The 19,929-nt window shown below is 42.2% G+C and overlaps 1 protein-coding gene across 1 annotated transcript; it reads left to right on the top strand.

The window, feature by feature from the left end:
* Window positions 1–15,620: 15,620 nt before the first annotated feature.
* Window positions 15,621–19,644, top strand: LOC311494997 (uncharacterized protein; the record flags this gene model as incomplete). The annotated part of the gene is made up of 3 exons (XM_084554279.1): window positions 15,621–15,923; window positions 16,021–16,137; window positions 19,479–19,644. The coding sequence occupies exons 1-3, from the start codon at window positions 15,742–15,744 to the stop codon at window positions 19,642–19,644; spliced, it is 465 nt and encodes a 154-aa protein (XP_084410405.1). The 5' UTR covers window positions 15,621–15,741.
* Between the last annotated feature and the right edge of the window lie 285 nt (window positions 19,645–19,929).

Raw genomic sequence — 19,929 nt, 5'->3', positions numbered from 1 at the left:
ACCATTACTTTTTGTAGTCAAACATGGATTATATTATGACTATATGAACAGGTGATCATTAAAGCATCATAGCATCTTAGTATAATTGCATTGTAGCATCTTAGCATCGTAGCAACATAGTATCTTAGCTTTGTAGCATCTTAGTATCATAGCATCTTAGTATCTTAGCATCATAGCATCTTAGTATAAGGAAAACACACACTTTATGACAACTACAGATGTTTAACATGTGTCTGCTTTGTTATTAGCTTGTTGCTTACATTTACTTATAACATTTGAAAGACATTTAAATTTTTTTGCATTGTCTTTGATAGGATTAAAGGGTTCCTGTGCTTCGACAGCTGAGAGTGATCATCGTTGATTCATCGCCCTCAACCATCGCAGAGCAGTATCGCCACCTCACCCACACACATACATTCACCACACCTTCATCTACACAGATTTAATTTAAGTATAACATATTACATTAATTTGTCTTAGATTATATTATTTTACATTAGGTAGTTAGAGTTTAGGTAAAGGTTAGGGTTTAGGTTAGTTTGATAGGTTTGATAGCCTGTTAAGCTTTGAAAAGTATTTTGTCATGTTTTTTTTTTCTGTCTTTTTTTTTGTCAGCAGGATGCCTAGGAAGTCCAGACGTTCCATGGCGGTGAAGCAGCGCTGGAGGAGGCTCGACCTGGAGGAGCTGAGGTCCACCCCTTCCCCCCTGGAGGTATTTACACAGTAGATAAGCTTCTGTGCCACAATGACATCTGTCTGCGTGAAAATGGCTCTAGAAATGTTACATCTATTGTTTTCTCCTTAACTGCTGAGTTCTGTATGTGTTTGGTCTTAATGTTTCATCAGACGTCCCCCCCGGCCGGAGAGGAGCCTTCCCACCGACCCTGCTCTCAAGCTCGTCCCCCCGTTCGTGCTCGTGAGTATCTCTCAATGATCAATAAATTAATTCATTCATTCAGCATTGTAGCATCTTGGCATAGTAGCATCATCGTAGCATCGTAGCATCGTACTATCACAGCAATATAGCATGGTATCGCAGACTGCTGCGGCCACTGCATCACTCTCGCGATTTCCCGCAGGGGAATTGTCTAGTTAGTGATGCAGTGCTACGCAATGCAAACTATTGACCCCCCTCATAGCAAAGCTATGGGGGTCAATAGTTTGCAGTGCGAAGCACTGCAAACTATTGTTCTTCACTACGTTTTTCTTCTTATTATTATTATTATTATTATTATTATTAAACTTTTTCCTACGCATTTTCGAAACCTTTCAACTCAAATACCGTTCGTCGCACACAGACACAAAATACATCAAAACGTGCGTCTCGATCGGACTCGGTGTGCTTCTATACAGTTCTTTCAAACAAGATTTTTTCGCGACGTAGTCGCGAAAAAACTGCGACAAATTTCCCTATTGAAATGAATGGAGAAGCCCGAAAAAAAATAAAATTCAACAGACATTTTCAACAATGAACTGCTCTGGCATACTTTAACCGAGAGACTTCATTTAAACTTTAAAACGTAGGTACTCTTGCCTTCTCTTCAGAGATTCACTTCACTTAGCGACAACTTTTACCGTTTTTAAACTATGAAGCCTCAGAGTTGTGTAGGTTTTTACTCAAATTTCAGGGTTTATAATGGGTGTGTATTGCGCGGAATGTTTGTGCTAGAGTGGATGACATCATCAGCTAGAGTGAGGAGGGGAGAAGAAAGTTAGTCAAAAAACTGCACAGAAACTGCTCCCGTGGCCACAAATTTCACACGACAGACATAATTTATACATAGAAACGTAGGAAAATGTGTCTTCTCACTCAAATTCGTCTGCTAAAGCTGTAAGTCTTATAGTTTTGGCGTCAGACACAAAGATGCGCCAGCAACACCCACCCACAGCTCCATAGACTGCCATGTTAAAAAGGCAGGGAAATTTCTGGAGGAAAGCAGACGTAACCTTTCTTTGAATCGCTTTGAATAGGTCACATTTCTTCATTTTACCTACAAATTACACATCTAGACGTTCAGGAAAGCCTCAAGATGCCCAAAGTTAAGTCGGTTCAATGATTGGAAATACGGTTTGGCCACAAGTCCTTCCTGTTCGAGGCGATTTTTCAGCATTTTCTCTCTCTTTCCCCGTCTTCCAACTGACATTCTAACAGGAGCAGTTGACCCTGGTAGCCATGACAACCAGACCCCAACCAGCTTACACACGTTCACACACGCAGCTGCTGGGGACGAGAGGCGGGAAAAGAGCTCTCAGTGGAAAACATGATCTGCCAAAACATTAAAACCCCCCAAACCATTACTGCAGTACTGTAGGGGGCCAGAACCTGACATTATGACCTTTTCCTTTATTTTAAACACAAATTATATCTGGCTGCTTTGCTGAAACTCCTGACACAACATCCCTGACCCGTTTCCTTCATCTTATTAGGTCAGTGAATAGCTAAACTGCTAACAGACGCTAACGACTAGCCGCCCAGTGATTTAGCCGACGACTAGCCTTCCAGCATAGCTCATGTATGTTAGCAAGCTAGCGGAGCTAACGGAGCTAGCTAGCCGCTAGCTTAACGCCGCGGACTCAACCGCGGAGTTAGCCTCGAGCTAACCGCTAACTAACCGCTAGCTAACCGGGATTTAACCGCGGACCCGCGGGAGTTAAACACGAATTAGCCGCGGCAGTTCGCCGTGAGCTAACGCGGAGGCTAGTGGGGTTAGCCGCCGGCTAATTCGCCGCCTTGCTAGCGGGTGCTTATCACAGTAATAATGTTGAAGTTTTACAATTTAAAGGGAAGATATTTTTAAATGAAACTGTGTCAAACTGAAAAATATATTATTCCACCACATAAAGTAGGAAACATTTATGGCTTGCAACAACATTAATGACAGTATATATATATAATTGGAGTAATTTAATATAATATGATGTTTTTAATTAAATAAATAATGAGCTGTTGAACACTCATAAGAGTTATATTAAGTATGTTACATAACATTATTTGACATGTCTATTTGTCTGCCTATAGTTTTCCTCCAGCTGATCCAGACAGACTGCAGTGACGTCCAACATGAGACAAAGAGCTGGACTCGCAGGACAATTTGAAGGTCTTCACTTCATCGCTGATTCCTTGTTACAGCCTGGATGTGTTAAGTTTAATATTATTGTTTATCTAACTGTAAGACTGTGCCGTCAACTGTTCAACTATTGCTCAGGTAGGAGTAATGAGTTTTATTGTTAAAATTATTATGATTAACGATCAATTGTTACGATTTGCTCGTTCTTTGTCTGGGGATCCTAGTGAGATCCCTCCCACTCTCTTCCTTATTTGATGCTGGCTTTCAGGTGGAGCTGGGAGGGGTCTGCTGCCTGTACCTGCCCTTCAGTTTGTAGAAGGGCGTAAAGGACGACCCTTCTCAGTGTCTCTCTCTCTCAGCCAGGCCTACTGCATCCTCCTCATCCTGTTTGGTTTGTTGTACCCTGCATGACATCAAACTCACACCCATCCAGTCAGAAGGAACCAGGCCTTAAATGACTATTTGAGTTGTACTTTTTGTTATAGCTGCTGCTCATGGTAGTAAAGACATGCTACTTAGTAAAGACATTCGCGACTTAAGTATACGAATACTTTCATACCTGTCTTGACCTGACCATTACTTTTTGTAGTCAAACATGAAATTATTTGCAACGTAAGTCGCAAATATTTTCACCAGGATTATATTATGACTATATGAATAGGTGATCATTAAAGCATCATAGCATCTTAGTATAATTGCATTGTAACATCTTAGCATCGTAGCAACATAGTATCTTAGCTTTGTAGCATCTTAGTATCATAGCATCTTAGTATCTTAGCATCATAGCATTGTAGTAGCATCTTGGCATAGTAGCATCATCGTAGCATCGTACTATCACAGCAATATAGCATGGTATCGCAGACTGCTGCGGCCACTGCATCACTCTCGCGATTTCCCGCAGGGGAATTGTCTAGTTATTATTAAACTTTTTCCTACGGATTTTCGAAACTTTTCAACTCAAATACCGTTCGTCGCACACAGACACAAAATACATCAAAACGTGCGTCTCGATCGGACTCGGTGTGCTTCTATACAGTTCTTTCAAACAAGATTTTTTCGCGACGTAGTCGCGAAAAAACTGCGATAAATTTCCCATTGAAATGAATGGAGAAGCCCGAAAAAAGCGGCAACATTCCAAAATTTACAGCTTGGCTTTGTCGAGTGATTACTCGGCCATGCTTTGTAGTAGAAACTTGCTTGGAAGTTTGTACGAGGCACGGGAAGTGTATCTTTCTCTTCCTGAAAACGGCGTTTCGATACCTTTTACGGTTTGGTCAGGGTCGCAGTTTACGTTTTGGTGAAATTTGGGGGAAAAAATTAAAAATCAGCGTTTATAATGGGGCTCTATGGGCCCACTCTGACCGACACTCTAACTTCAGAGTTTCGGTGATATTCTGAAAAAAAAAGGTTCAATCTCACGTGGTGGCCACAGATTTTGAGGTACAGAGATAAAAAATACGTAAAAACGTAGGGATTTTTGTTGGCTTTCAGATGGTGTGGGTTTTATTTGTGTGGGACGTACGGTTTGGGCTGCAGGCTCCTCCGAGCGAGGAGTGCGCCGACCAGTTTTCGAATTTTTCCCCATGTGTGTGTATGTGGAAAGCGAGAGCGATTTTTCGACGATTTTTCACGTCGCATACTTTTTTTCTAAAACGACTACGGCCACAATTTTCGCAGTAGGCGCGTGGGAACAACACTAAATTGTAGAAAACCCTCGGCTGACGCTCACGATGTGTTTGTTTTCCCGATAGGACTTGTAGTTTTTGATTTATGAGCATTTGTTCGGAGGGCAAATCCTAGTTTGCACTTTCCCCCTGACTCAGGCAGAGGTGAGAGAGAGAAGGAGACTTCAGCGTCAGTTGACCCTGGTAGCCATGACAACCAGACCCCAACCAGCTTACACACGCAGCAGGAGGGGACGAGAGGCGGGAAAAGAGCTCTCGGTGGAAAACATGATCTGCCAAAACATTAAAACCCCCCAAACCATTACTGCAGTACTGTAGGGGGCCACTGCTAACAGACGCTAACAGACGCTAACGACTAGCCGCCCAGTGATTTAGCCGACGACTAGCCTTCCAGCATAGCTCATGTATGTTAGCAAGCTAGCGGAGCTAACGGAGCTAGCTAGCCGCTACCTTAACGCCGCGGACTCAACCGCGGAGTTAGCCTCGAGCTAACCGCTAGCTAACCGCTAGCTAACCGGGATTTAACCGCGGACCCGCGGGAGTTAAACACGAATTAGCCGCGGCAGTTAGCCGTGAGCTAACGCGGAGGCTAGTGGGGTTAGCCGCCGGCTAATTCGCCGCGTTGCAAGCCGGGGGCTTATCACAGTAATAACGTTGAAGTTTTACAATTTAAAGGGAAGATATTTTTAAATGAAACTGTGTCAAACTGAAAAATATATTATTCCACCACATAAAGTAGGAAACATTTATGGCTTGCAACAACATTAATGACAGTATATATATATATATATAATTGGAGTAATTTAATATAATATGTTTTTAATTAAATAAATAATGAGCTGTTGAACACTCATAAGAGTTATATTAAGTATGTTACATAACATTATTTGACATGTCTATTTGTCTGCCTATAGTTTTCCTCCAGCTGATCCAGACAGACTGCAGTGACGTCCAACATGAGACAAAGAGCTGGACTCGCAGGACAATTTGAAGGTCTTCACTTCATCGCTGATTCCTTGTTACAGCCTGGATGTGTTAAGTTTAATATTATTGTTTATCTAACTGTAAGACTGTGCCGTAAACTGTTAAACTATTGCTCAGGTAGGAGTAATGAGTTTTATTGTTAAAATTATTATGATTAACGATCAATTGTTACGATTTGCTCGTTCTTTGTCTGGGGATCCTAGTGAGATCCCTCCCACTCTCTTCCTTATTTGATGCTGGCTTTCAGGTGGAGCTGGGAGGGCTCTGCTGCCTGTACCTGCCCTTCAGTTTGTAGAAGGCGAAGCATAAAGGACGACCCTTCTCAGTGTCTCTCTCTCTCAGCCAGGCCTACTGCATCCTCCTCATCCTGTTTGGTTTGTTGTACCCTGCATGACATCAAACTCACACCCATCCAGTCAGAAGGAACCAGGCCTTAAATGACTATTTGAGTTGTGCTTTTTGTTATAGCTGCTGCTCATGGTAGTAAAGACATGCTACTTAGTAAAGACATTCACGACGTAAGTCGCGAATACTTTCATACCTGTCTTGACCTGACCATTACTTTTTGTAGTCAAACATGAAATTATTTGCAACGTTAGTCGCAAATATTTTCACCAGGATTATATTATGACTATATGAACAGGTGATCATTAAAGCATCATAGCATCTTAGTATAATTGCATTGTAGCATCTTAGCATCGTAGCAACATAGTATCTTAGCTTTGTAGCATCTTAGTATCATAGCATCTTAGTATCTTAGCATCATAGCATTGTAGTAGCATCTCGGCATAGTAGCATCATCATAGCATCGTAGCATCGTACTGTCGCAGCAATATAGCATGGTATCGCAGACTGCTGCGGCCACTGCATCACTCTCGCGATTTCCCGCAGGGGAATTGTCTAGTTATTATTAAACTTTTTCCTACGCATTTTCGAAACCTTTCAACTCAAATACCGTTCGTCGCACACAGACACAAAATACATCAAAACGTGCGTCTCGATCGGACTCGGTGTGCTTCTATACAGTTCTTTCAAACAAGATTTTTTCGCGACGTAGTCGCGAAAAAACTGCGACAAATTTCCCAATTGAAATGAATGGAGAAGCCCGAAAAAAAATATATTTCAACAGACATTTTCAACAATGAACTGCTCTGGCATACTTTAACCGAGAGACTTCATTTAAACTTTAAAACGTAGGTACTCTTGCCTTCTCTTCAGAGATTCACTTCACTTGTCGACAACTTTTACCGTTTTTAAACTATGAAGCCTCAGAGTTGTGTAGGTTTTTACTCAAATTTCAGGGTTTATAATGGGTGTGTATTGCGCGGAATGTTTGTGCTAGAGTGGATGACATCATCAGCTAGAGTGAGGAGGGGAGAAGAAAGTTAGTCAAAAAACTGCACAGAAACTGCTCCCGTGGCCACAAATTTCACACGACAGACATAATTTATACATAGAAACGTAGGAAAATGTGTCTTCTCACTCAAATTCGTCTGCTAAAGCTGTAAGTCTTATAGTTTTGGCGTCAGACACAAAGATGCGCCAGCAACACCCACCCACAGCTCCATAGACTGCCATGTTAAAAAGGCAGGGAAATTTCTGGAGGAAAGCAGACGTAACCTTTCTTTGAATCGCTTTGAATAGGTCACATTTCTTCATTTTACCTACAAATTACACATCTAGACGTTCAGGAAAGCCTCAAGATGCCCAAAGTTAAGTCGGTTCAATGATTGGAAATACGGTTTGGCCACAAGTCCTTCCTGTTCGAGGCGATTTTTCAGCATTTTCTCTCTCTTTCCCCGTCTTCCAACTGACATTCTAACAGGAGCAGTTGACCCTGGTAGCCATGACAACCAGACCCCAACCAGCTTACACACGTTCACACACGCAGCTGCTGGGGACGAGAGGCGGGAAAAGAGCTCTCAGTGGAAAACATGATCTGCCAAAACATTAAAACGACTAGCCGCCCAGTGATTTAGCCGACGACTAGCCTTCCAGCATAGCTCATGTATGTTAGCAAGCTAGCGGAGCTAACGGAGCTAGCTAGCCGCTACCTTAACGCCGCGGACTCAACCGCGGAGTTAGCCTCGAGCTAACCGCTAGCTAACCGCTAGCTAACCGGGATTTAACCGCGGACCCGCGGGAGTTAAACACGAATTAGCCGCGGCAGTTAGCCGTGAGCTAACGCGGAGGCTAGTGGGGTTAGCCGCCGGCTAATTCGCCGCCTTGCTAGCGGGTGCTTATCACAGTAATAATGTTGAAGTTTTACAATTTAAAGGGAAGATATTTTTAAATTAAACTGTGTCAAACTGAAAAATATATTATTCTACCACATAAAGTAGGAAACATTTATGGCTTGCAACAACATTAATGACAGTATATATATAATTGGAGTAATTTAATATAATATGTTTTTAATTAAATAAATAATGAGCTGTTGAACACTCATAAGAGTTATATTAAGTATGTTACATAACATTATTTGACATGTCTATTTGTCTGCCTATAGTTTTCCTCCAGCTGATCCAGACAGACTGCAGTGACGTCCAACATGAGACAAAGAGCTGGACTCACAGGACAATTTGAAGGTCTTCACTTCATCGCTGATTCCTTGTTACAGCCTGGATGTGTTAAGTTTAATATTATTGTTTTTCTAACTGTAAGACTGTGCCGTAAACTGTTCAACTATTGCTCAGGTAGGAGTAATGAGTTTTATTGTTGAAATTATTATGATTAACGAGCAAATTGTAATAATTGATCGTTAATCATAATAATTCACCTGTTCATATAGTCATAATATAATCCTGGTGGGGGTGTGACGATCCGTCCCACTCTCTTCCTTATTTGATGCTGGCTTTCAGGTGGAGCTGGGAGGGGTCTGCTGCCTGTACCTGCCCTTCAGTTTGTAGAAGGCGAAGCATAAAGGACGACCCTTCTCAGTGTCTCTCTCTCTCAGCCAGGCCTACTGCATCCTCCTCATCCTGTTTGGTTTGTTGTACCCTGCATGACATCAAACTCACACCCATCCAGTCAGTAGGAACCAGGCCTTAAATGACTATTTGAGTTGTGCTTTTTGTTATAGCTGCTGCTCATGGTAGTAAAGACATGCTACTTAGTAAAGACATTCGCGACGTAAGTCGCGAATACTTTCATACCTGTCTTGACGTGACCATTACTTTTTGTAGTCAAACATGAAATTATTTGCGACGTAAATCGCAAATAATTTCACCAGGATTATATTATGACTATATGAACAGGTGATCATTAAAGCATCATAGCATGGTAGCATCATTAAAGCATCTTAGCATCATAGCATTGTAGCATCATTAAAGCATCTTAGCATTGTAGTATCTTAGCATCATAGCATCTTAGTATAAGGAAAACACACACTTTATGACAACTACAGATGTTTAACATGTGTCTGCTTTGTTATTAGCTTGTTGCTTACATTTACTTATAACATTTGAAAGACATTTCAATTTTTTTGCATTGTCTTTGATAGGATTAAAGGGTTCCTGTGCTTCGACAGCTGAGAGTGATCATCGTTGATTCATCGCCCTCAACCATCGCAGAGCAGTATCGCCACCTCACCCACACACATACATTCACCACACCTTCATCTACACAGATTTAATTTAAGTATAACATATTACATTAATTTGTCTTAGATTAGATTATTTTACATTAGGTAGTTAGAGTTTAGGTAAAGGTTAGGGTTTAGGTTAGTTTGATAGGTTTGATAGCCTGTTAAGCTTTGAAAAGTATTTTGTCTTGTTTTTTTTTTCTGTCTATTTTTTGTCAGCAGGATGCCTAGGAAGTCCAGACGTTCCATGGCGGTGAAGCAGCGCTGGAGGAGGCTCGACCTGGAGGAGCTGAGGTCCACCCCTTCCCCCCTGGAGGTATTTACACAGTAGATAAGCTTCTGTGCCACAATGACATCTGTCTGCGTGAAAATGGCTCTAGAAATGTTACATCTATTGTTTTCTCCTTAACTGCTGAGTTCTCAGTTCTTTTCATCAGACGTCCCCCCCGGCCGGAGAGGAGCCTTCCCACCGACCCTGCTCTCAAGCTCGTCCCCCCGTTCGTGCTCGTGAGTATCTCTCAATGATAAATAAATTCATTCATTCATTCAGCATTGTAGCATCATCGTAGCATCGTAGCATCGTACTATCACAGCAATATAGCATGGTATCGCAGACTGCTGCGGCCACTGCATCACTCTCGCGATTTCCCGCAGGGGAATTGTCTAGTTATTATTATTATTTTTTTTTTTTTTTGCACAGTTTAATTTTGAGCCTTAGGTTTAGGCTTATTTAAGATACTTGATATGATTTTCAGTGGCTATGTATCACAACAACTGATAAATTTCAATAACCGGTAACTGTAATAATCCTGTATTAGGTGTTTACTATGCTTTATTATGTCTCGAGTGAATGTACCGGAAACACTTTCTTTCGCAATATCGGGCCATTTTGGGTCAAGTGACTCAAGTGACTCAAGTGACTCAAGTGACTCGCAGAACCCGGCTCATACAAGTGAGTGACTCAGACCGATCCGAATCCCTCAAAAGATCCGGGTTTTACACTACTACATGACAGTTTCACTTCCTCATTTCTATAATGACAGGTGACCCCGAGGAAGGCGTCCATATTTCCAGATGTCCACATGTCTGCTGTCAAGCTGACTGCCACAGTCTTCTCCAGCTCTGCTCTAGCTTTCTCCTTGGCTTCTTTCTACTTTGTCTCCACCATGGCTCTCAATGCTTGTCTTGTGGGCAGGACATATGTTGGCTCAAGCTTGTTAACAAAGGCTTTAAAGCCTTTATCCTCAAGCACAGAAAATGGCTGGCAGTCCTGCACCATCATGTCTACCAAGGCCTCATCCAGTTCAGCTTGTCGCCCTTTAAAGCAGAAAATGGAAATAGTTATTGACACAGAACTTTTTCAAATGTATTATTGTTGTTTTGTATCTTTTCCATTTTAATCTTGCTCTGTCTTGTTAATACATATACATGCTAGTTGCCATAGGCTAACCATGTCCAGTTCCTCCAGGAGCAGCAGGAGCAGCAGGAGCAGCTGGATTGGGTGTAGTCTCAGGGTGTCTTGAGTGCAGGTGCCTCAGCATTGAAGAGGTGTTGTTATTAAAGGCCAGCTCTGGAGCACAGATCAGACACTTGACCTTTGTTGGGGTAATAATGTCAAAGTGCTCCCACACATAAGATCTGCTTCTTTTAGGGGCCTCTCCTCCATTCTCCCTATCTCTCCTTTCCTCACTGTCAAACACTCAGACTATCACACAAACACTTAATGCTCTCACACTGGCTTTACACTCACACTTTCACAACTGACTAATGAACTAACTAAATCAATATGTATACAGGTATGTAAATCAATGTATAGTGTGTGAATGCCTATGTGCCAAGTTCATCTAATGTTCTACTAAAACCTTAAACTTCACTCTCCCTGGTTCTAAATCAATGAAACTGTAACATATGAAAAACTCTCCTCCTCTCAAAAACCCACAACCATCTGAGGGACTGTGTCCATTTCTAATCATTGTGAGTTTGACAATCCTGCCCTGCATTCAAACCTGGAGTGACACGTGGCTGATGACGGCCGATACGCGTGTGACGTGATGAAGCTTCATTTGGGGAGTCACGTGATGTTTGGACAGATGAAGCCAGGCATCCAAACATCTGGTGGTGATACTTGTGCTTTGAAAGCTCCACACTGTGTCGAGCGTCTGCTTGGAGCAGAACATCTCTAGTACGTAGTGCTTATTCCCTCGTGTATGATGATGAAATGTTTGGTTGAATTTTAACAATCACCTCTCCTATAGTTAAATGGATGGAAATGAAGAAATATGTTTTATATCAACTAGTTGAAGTATGATGATTGGACAGAAAAGATTTGACTGAAATCAAATGGGAGTTTGTTCAAAGGTTTTGTTTGTAGTTTTGGTTCAACTTGCTTGTACATGAACTCATTGTTTTTTCCTTTCTTGTATTTCTTATTTCTAGTTTTCATGGTGCTGGATAATAAAAGCCATTTAAGCACCAGTACGTGACTCTCCGCCTCATTCAGTGATTCCAAGGGACAGCTACAGAGAAAACCACCACGTCTGAACCATCTCACATCATCAACGGAGACCAGCAGCCGAGTCTACATCTTCCACCAAGATGACCAAGTAAAAGACTGTCTAATCTCTGGAGGTACAACACAGGCAGTGAAACACTGGACTGGAATAATAAAGAAAGGACAAACACACTACATGACACCTGGAGTTCAATCTCCTAAATGAACAAGTCTTAAAGGTTTAAGAGCTGGAATGTCTGATGAATGTGATCCCCACCAACTTGAAGCTGATGAACAATGTTCATCTTTAATGCTCCTTCAGGAAGTCATGTAGGAGGTGTGAGGAAGAAATGGACTGAATGCCACACTCTCTCTCTGCCCAGGCAGACTCCATGATGCTTCACTCTACACCTTGTTCTATGAAGCTATGTCCATTGTTAATAGTCAATCTGCTGCTTTTTAAAGCTGACTGAAGTCATCAACCTCTCTCTGAATCTCTTACCTTCCTCCTCAGCGACCTGAGAGGCTCCGTTCTCTGGAGGATTGGAGCAAAGATCAGACTTTTACCGTCACAGTCTGAGCTCATAAAACAATTCTACAAAGTTCAGAGCTGCAGGGTTTTTGTGTCCTTCACCGTTTTCAACATTTCTGCATCAGAATGACTCAAAACATCCTGAAAGTCGACAAAGAGAACCCAATCAAAGACAAGAAACAGAAATATTAGACTTGTTTGTTCAGTAAAATGAGCCAATATTACATATCATGTCCTCCTTGTGTCCAGTATCTGCTTTGACCTCCTTGTCACTAAATGTTTCTGGTAACAGCTGATCAGTGGTCTACAGCAGCTTGGAGGAATTTTAGCCCATTCCTCAGAACAGAACCACTTCAGTTCTGAGATGTTGGTGGGTTTCCTCACATCAACTGCTTGCTTCAGGTCCTTCCACAACATTTCTATTGGATTAAGGTCAGGACTTTGACTTGGCTGTTCCTAAAAATTCATCTTGTTCTTCTTTAACCGTTCTTTTGTAGAACCAATTGTGTTCTTGGTTCTCGTTGTCTAGCTACATGACCCAGTTTCTCTTCACATTCAGCTCATGGACAGATGTCCTGACATTTTCTTTTAGAGTTCACTGGTAGAATTCACAATTCATTGGTCCATCAATGAGGACAAGCCGTCCTGGTCCAGATACAGCAGAACAGACCCAAACCAGGACATTAGCACCCCCATGTTTGATAGAGGGATGAGGTTCTGATGCTGGAATGATGCAGTGTTGTTTCATCTCATTTAAACCAAACTATTCTACTTTGGTCTCATCTGTCCACTAAACATTGTCCCAGTTGTCTTCTGTCTTGTCCACATGATGTTTAGAAATGTCCTTCTTGGAGAGCAGTGTCTTTGTCCATCACACCATGGTTGTTCAGTGGATTCATCAACATTAACATCAGCCAATGAGAGAGAGGCCTTTAGCTGCTTCGAAGTTCCCCTGGGTTCCTTTGCGACCTCTCAGACTATTATGGAGTGATCTTTGTTGGTGGACCACTCCTGTGGAGGGGAACAGTTGTCGTATGTTCTTTAAGTTATCGCTAGCGTTAGCTGTTATTAGCCTAGCTACAGTAGCCAGTCTGACTTGTTGAAAACGGAGAAGCTGATCCAACCACCCAGTTAGAACTTGTTAGAACTTGTGTTACTTCTTTAATGTTGAATGTAGTTTTTTAGTATTTAACATGAACACTCTTAAAAACAGTGAACTGTAGCAGGTACTCATGGTGTAGTTTATTCTTATTCACCATTCATACTTTCAGTAACAGTTTGCTGTCACGGGGACAGAAGCTGTTTCCTGACGGGACAGTTATGATCAGCATCGTCCTCGGGGTATTTGGTTCCTGTGAACTATTTTGTAAAGTCGACTAATATGTGGTGAAAGTCGAGTCGACGTGAATTAGTCTCTGATGACATCACAGTAGAAAGTAATGAAATCTATGTTTTTGACCTGAATACATATCGTAACGTCTCACACTAAAAAAGCTACGGAGGATTTTCTGAGAGTTTATTGAAGCTTGAACACGAGCTACTGTCGACTGTCGACTACGTCAACACCATAAACACCGTCAGTCTGACTCTATACAACCACAGCAACAATGTCAACTAATAGAACACAACAGAACTGAACATAAACACATGAGCTTATCAATACTGTGCTCTACAGATATGTATAGCCTGTATAAAACAGGCAGCACCTCAGCACCATCAGTAGCATTTAATAGTCCTCCACAGCGTGTTGTTAGATGGGATAGTGTAGCAGCTAAAGGTCTAATAACTTTATCAAATAGTTGATGTGCAGCCTCCTTCTCTCTGTTACCACAGGACGTTTGGTCAAGTTGTTAACTGACTGCTGTCCAGAGGATTTGGACCGTTCCTCTGCTAGCGTTAGCGTTAGCATGTCTTTTTTTACAGTAGTACTTTAGTTGTATTTCAGCACTGACATGTCACGATAGTATGGGCTTCATCTTTAGTGAAGTATTTCCACACACTTGATGAACCAATGACCCACTGGGCTCCTCACCTGTCTTCTAGGAGGCGTCCATGTTGTTATTGTCACGTGATCAGTGACTAGTCCACATGATGCTTAAAGAGTCATGGTACAGCAGTAAAGTCCCCTAGTCGGTACAACCCCTAATGTGGACTAGAAGACGTTTCCTTCAAGTCTTCAACTCTAAATGACTGGTGGGAGTTTAAGGTTTCTCTTCTGGTGGGAGAAGTCCCAGGTTCAAATCTAGGACCAGCCCGTCTTTAGGAGCAGTAGTGACTGGAAAAGCAGCTTTAGCAGGTTCTCCACCATACAGGTTTATCCTGAAAATAATAAGACACATAAACACACACATGAAACAAGAAACAGGAAGCGTTTGTATTAACGTATCCTCCCAGGCTGTTTCCTGGTTTCAGTTTAGTTTCTCTGTCACCAGGATCGTGTCACAGATATTTTTCTCTCCGTGTCAAACTCTGTCTGAAGGTAATGAAGCAGTTTTGAATGTTTTCTTGGTTAACATCAGATGTCAGCAGCTCAGCTCCAACAGAAGCAGCAGAAATCTGCAGCTCCATAAATTCACGTAAATCTGAGTCAGAGCTGAAAGTCCAGAGTCTGGAGGAGGACTAGTATGAAACTGATCCGCCATTTCTAGTCTCTGCGTGATCAGCGCCAGACCTGCTTCCTAAATATGATTTCAACTTATTTGATTATTTCCATCCATGACACAGTCTTTGATTTGAAATCTGTCTCTAGAAGTTTGATCTGCTTTTCTAACGGGAAGCGCTGAAAGTAACTAAGTACTTTTACTCCAGTTCAACATAGAGATGCTTTCTACATGATAGACACATTTCTATCTAGAATATAGAAGAGTTTAAAACATGGAATGGACATGAGATATGTTGTGTTCATATGTAAATCTATGTCTGATATCTAGAGTTTTCTATCTAGAAGGTAAATCTATTAAAGACTCAAGTGGTGTTTCTTGTCACGTCCTCAGTATATGAATGAAAACATATTAGTGTGAGATTGTGTTTCTCCTGGTCCCACTGTACTGCATATCTGCTGACAAGACACCACAACATGTTACAAGACAGAATACAAAAGGAATAAATTAACAGAAGGTTTACTAGTATATGAAGAATGTGTCTAAAATATATACAAGATATTTAATGTGTGTATAAAATATAGAAAGTCTATGAACTGGAAGATAGTATAAAATATATACGTTGATCATGATGGACCTGAGTTTGTTGAAAGTCTCAGTGTCAGTGAACGCATCATGTGTCCTCCATGGCTCCATCTAGTGGACGGATAGTAGAAGTACAGCAGCTGATGAATAAGAGCCAATCAGTGGAGGATCAGCTGATCTGTTTACAACATGAATGATTAGTGTTTCAGCAGCATGGACCAGAGAGAGGACAGACTGGAGGGACCTGGACCTGGACCTGGACCTGGACATGGATCTGTAACTGAACCTGGACCTGGACATGGATCTGTACCTGGACCTGGACCTGGAGCCAGCTCTGTGTCCTTGAAGAGCAACGAGTCAAAGGGGATTTTTAGTAAATTTAAACAGAGTCAAAGGTAAGTTGTTAATATTTCATCAGAATTAAAGGATTTTAATCAAAGAGAATTTTCCTGAATAATTGATCTAATTTAATCAGTGATGTTTTTCTATCAGGACCCGTCAGAGACCAGAGTCTGATCACCATGAACCCAGCTGTGTGTCCTTGAAGAGCGACTGGTCCAAGGAGATTGCCTTAGATTTTAGAGGAGGACGTGGTTCTGGTCCAGAGAGGTAAAGTGTCAGTAAATCTGTCTGACTTGAGGAGCTGATGGTTCTACTTTCATTCATTCAGATTCAGATTCAGAAAACTTTATTTGTCCTCAGGGAACAATTTAAGACACAAGTGAGCAGCATGATGTGGAAGAACAAGACACTTTTAAGGAACAAGAAACAAAAACTAGAACAACAGAAATGATATACAGATAACTATGCATTAAATCAGTGGTTCTCAACTGGTCTGGCTTCAGGACCCACCATCAGCCCTTAATGACAAGCTGTGACCCAAATCAAAGAAAATGTTCAACTTCTCAAATGTATTGAATGAAAAGATTCTGTAGTTTGAACCTGAGATAGTAGAATAGAATATGACAGGATGAAAACACAATAAAACAAATGTAATGATAAACCACAATGACCAGAGAGGGAACTATTCCCTTTTACACTCAATTAGCAGCATTTTCATTCAAACCAAAACTCTTCACTTCAGTAACTTCAGTCTTTTTTAGCTGTGTACACTACTGACTATATAACAATGTCCTATTAAAACTATTCAGTCACTTCTTCAAGTATTAATCATAAGGCTGGCATGACAATCAGAACATTTCAGTATTCAGTAATACACAGGATAAGATGTTATAATCCCTTGTGCCAAAATCCCAGGCAAAACACATTTAGAGGCCCTGTTCAACTAAGAGACCCTACCAAACCTATGGTCATGTGATATGACAATTAACCTATAATCTACATAAACTAAGTAAAAGCTGCTGGTTTGTAAGCCCATTGAGCAGCATACTTCAGACATTGTAAAACATAAACTAACTAAACGCTGCTGGCTTGTATGGCCCGCTCAGCAGCTAACCATAGCTACCAAGTAACATGAAAACATTCCAGCGTCCTGGAGTCACCCCCCTCCACACCGCCACTGCACAACCCTGTTTTCCTCACCATTCGATGTCTATCAACAACTAATATAGTAACTAATACCCACGAGCAAAACAAACAAATCTGCCATGATTTGCCCCGTTGATGCGGGCTGAAACGCGTAACAAACAAACAAATCGCGTAACAAACAAAACGACCGTGGCCTACATGCGGCCATCCTTACCTTAGCTAGTTCCCCAGCTAGCATGCTTCCTGCGTACCCATAACCAGTCGCTGGCTCTCTCTGCTGCCTGGGACATATTGCTAACCGCAGTCCTCTGGCTTCTTCCTCATATGAGCAATCACCGACTTTGCCACAAATCCACGGCAGCCCACTTCTACCGGGCGGACATAAGCCTTCCATCCATTCTGCTCTGCATCTGCTGCTAACTCTGCATACTTCGCTCTTTTTCGCTCATTAGCCTCAACTCTGTCTTCCCACGGGACAGTCAGCTCTATGAAATAGACTACTTTCTCTGGCTCAGACCACAACAGCAGATCTGGTCGTAGTCGGGTGCTAACTATCTCAGCTGGGATAACCAGTTGTCCATTTAGATCCGCTCTCATCTGCCAGGCTCCTCCTACTCTTAGCTGTCCCGTGTTATGCCTGATGCCTGCTGGTCTAGCCTTTTCTCCCTCCCGTACAAACTTAATACATCTATTCTCTCTGTTAACGGCCATGGAATTTACATTCACCCGTTTTTCCTTTATTGCAGCTGCTAAACATTTCAGTACTTGATTGTGACACCAGGTATAACGTCCTTGGGAAAGACTAACCTTACAACCTGTCAGAATATGTCTAAGCGTGCAGACACAAGCGCACAGTGGACAGGCATTATCCTCACCTACCCACTGGTTTAGGTTCTGGGGAGTTGGCAGCACATCATAAGTAGCCCCTAACATAAATTTATTCCTGCTAGCCTCCATGGTCCAAAGCTCTCTCCACTTCAACTTCCTTTTCACCACACTCTTCTAGTTCACCCATTGACCCTGCTTAGCATGCGACACTGCCTTCGAGCATCTAACTGCTTCCTCCTGCTTCTGTACTTCTTCCACTACCATCTTTCTCCTTTCCACTGCTGATGCCTTGCTCCACAGAGGTTTCCCTGCACACAGCCCTAGGCCTCCACGCCCTTGCTGTACATGACCTATGATATCCCTATGTTTAAGAGCTGTCTGTGCTTGCTGCACTGCCTCTTTTGCCTTCCACTTCCTCCCTGTCTTAATAGTAGGTGCTACACTCCTAACCACTGGATCCTTTGACTGAGTAAGAGTCATTTCCAGTCTAACTTTAGCACACTTAAACTCCTCTGTTAAGCTGGTAACTGGGAGCTCCAGAATGCCTTTCCCATACAAGGCTGTGTCACTTAAGCAGCGTGGGACACCAAGCCACTTTCTGATAAATGAATTGATCATTCTTTCCAACTTTTCTACCTTTGAAAGGGCAACCTCATACACCGTCAGCTGCCACATTAGCCGGGGCAGTAAACCAAATTGCCAGAACCACAATTTTAACTTCCCTGGTAGCCCTGACCGGTCTATGCTTGAAATGCCTTGAATCATTTCCTGCCTCAACCCTTCAAACTGCGCCTTATCACTAAGACTTGCATCATACCATCTTCCCAAGCTCTTCACTGGCTTCTCCAGCACTGTGGGAACCACCTCATCATTTATAACAAACTTCTTATCTACTACCTTTCCTTTAACAATAGAAATACTCCTGGATTTAACAGGCTTCACCTTCATCCTAGCCCACTGCAGGTTGCTATTTAGCTTATCCAGCAATCTTCTGGTACAAGGAGCGGTTGACGTTGCTGTCGTCATGTCGTCCATGTAGGCCCTGATTGGGGGGAGGCGAAGCCCTCCCTGCAGCCTTTCTCCACCTACCACCCATTTGGAAGCCCTAATAATGACCTCCATTGCCATTGTAAAGGCTAGTGGAGAGATTGTACACCCTGCCATAATGCCTACCTCCAGCTGCTGCCATGCTGTGGAGTACTCTGCTGTGGTAAAGCAGAGTTGAATGTCTAAAAAGTAGGCTTTGACTAAGTTTGTTATACTACCTGGAACTCTAAAGAAGTCAAATGCTTCCCATAACAAACTATGTGGCACTGACCCAAAAGCATTAGCCAGGTCTAAGAATACAACAGCGATGCTGCCAATCGCTTCCTAACATCTGCCTGTAAACAATCAATACCTTCCTTCTCTTCAACTGTAGCTTTCCTCCACTGCTTCTTCAGGAGTCTCCTCTCCTGTACGAACTCTCCTGCCTATCGATCTCTTCCTGACGCCTCGACCTAACCACCTGTCCCTCTTGCTTCTTCTGTTTCTCAGCCACACCAAGAAACGTTACTTCTGACGTCTCTGCTTTGAATTTATTCTCATCAGTTTTTATCCAACATGCACATTTATCTGTGGTGGTTTTGTTTCAGGAACCAGCAGCAGAGACCAGACTCTACTGGATCTGGACCTGGACCTGGAGCTGGACCTGGATCTGGATCAGGATCTGGAGCCAGCTGTGTGTCCTTGAACAGCGACCGGTCCAAGAAGTTTATTATGGATTTTAAAGCAGGACATGGTTGTGGTCCAGAGAGGTAAAGTGTCAGTAAATCTGTCTGACTTGAGGAGCTGAGGATAAATAAACGTTGACTTGCTCATGTCTGTTTCATCTCTGCTGCTTAGATGTTGTAGATGTTTCCTCAGAAGATAAACAGATGTTGATCTAAAACAACACAGACACACTGGAAGAAGAAGATAGACAACATAAAGATATACAGTAGAACAATCACTAACTTTATGCAAGTCACATGGTTTGAGTAACTTGCTGAATTCTTGCTTATTTTACAAAGATCTTCTAAAATGGCCGACACAGTAAGTGTCAGG

This window comes from Chelon labrosus, assembly GCF_963514085.1.
Source record: "Chelon labrosus genome assembly, chromosome: 10".
NCBI lineage: Eukaryota > Metazoa > Chordata > Actinopteri > Mugiliformes > Mugilidae > Chelon > Chelon labrosus.
Note: the sequence above shows the minus strand (reverse complement) of the source record. Positions and strands in the feature narration are given on the sequence as shown.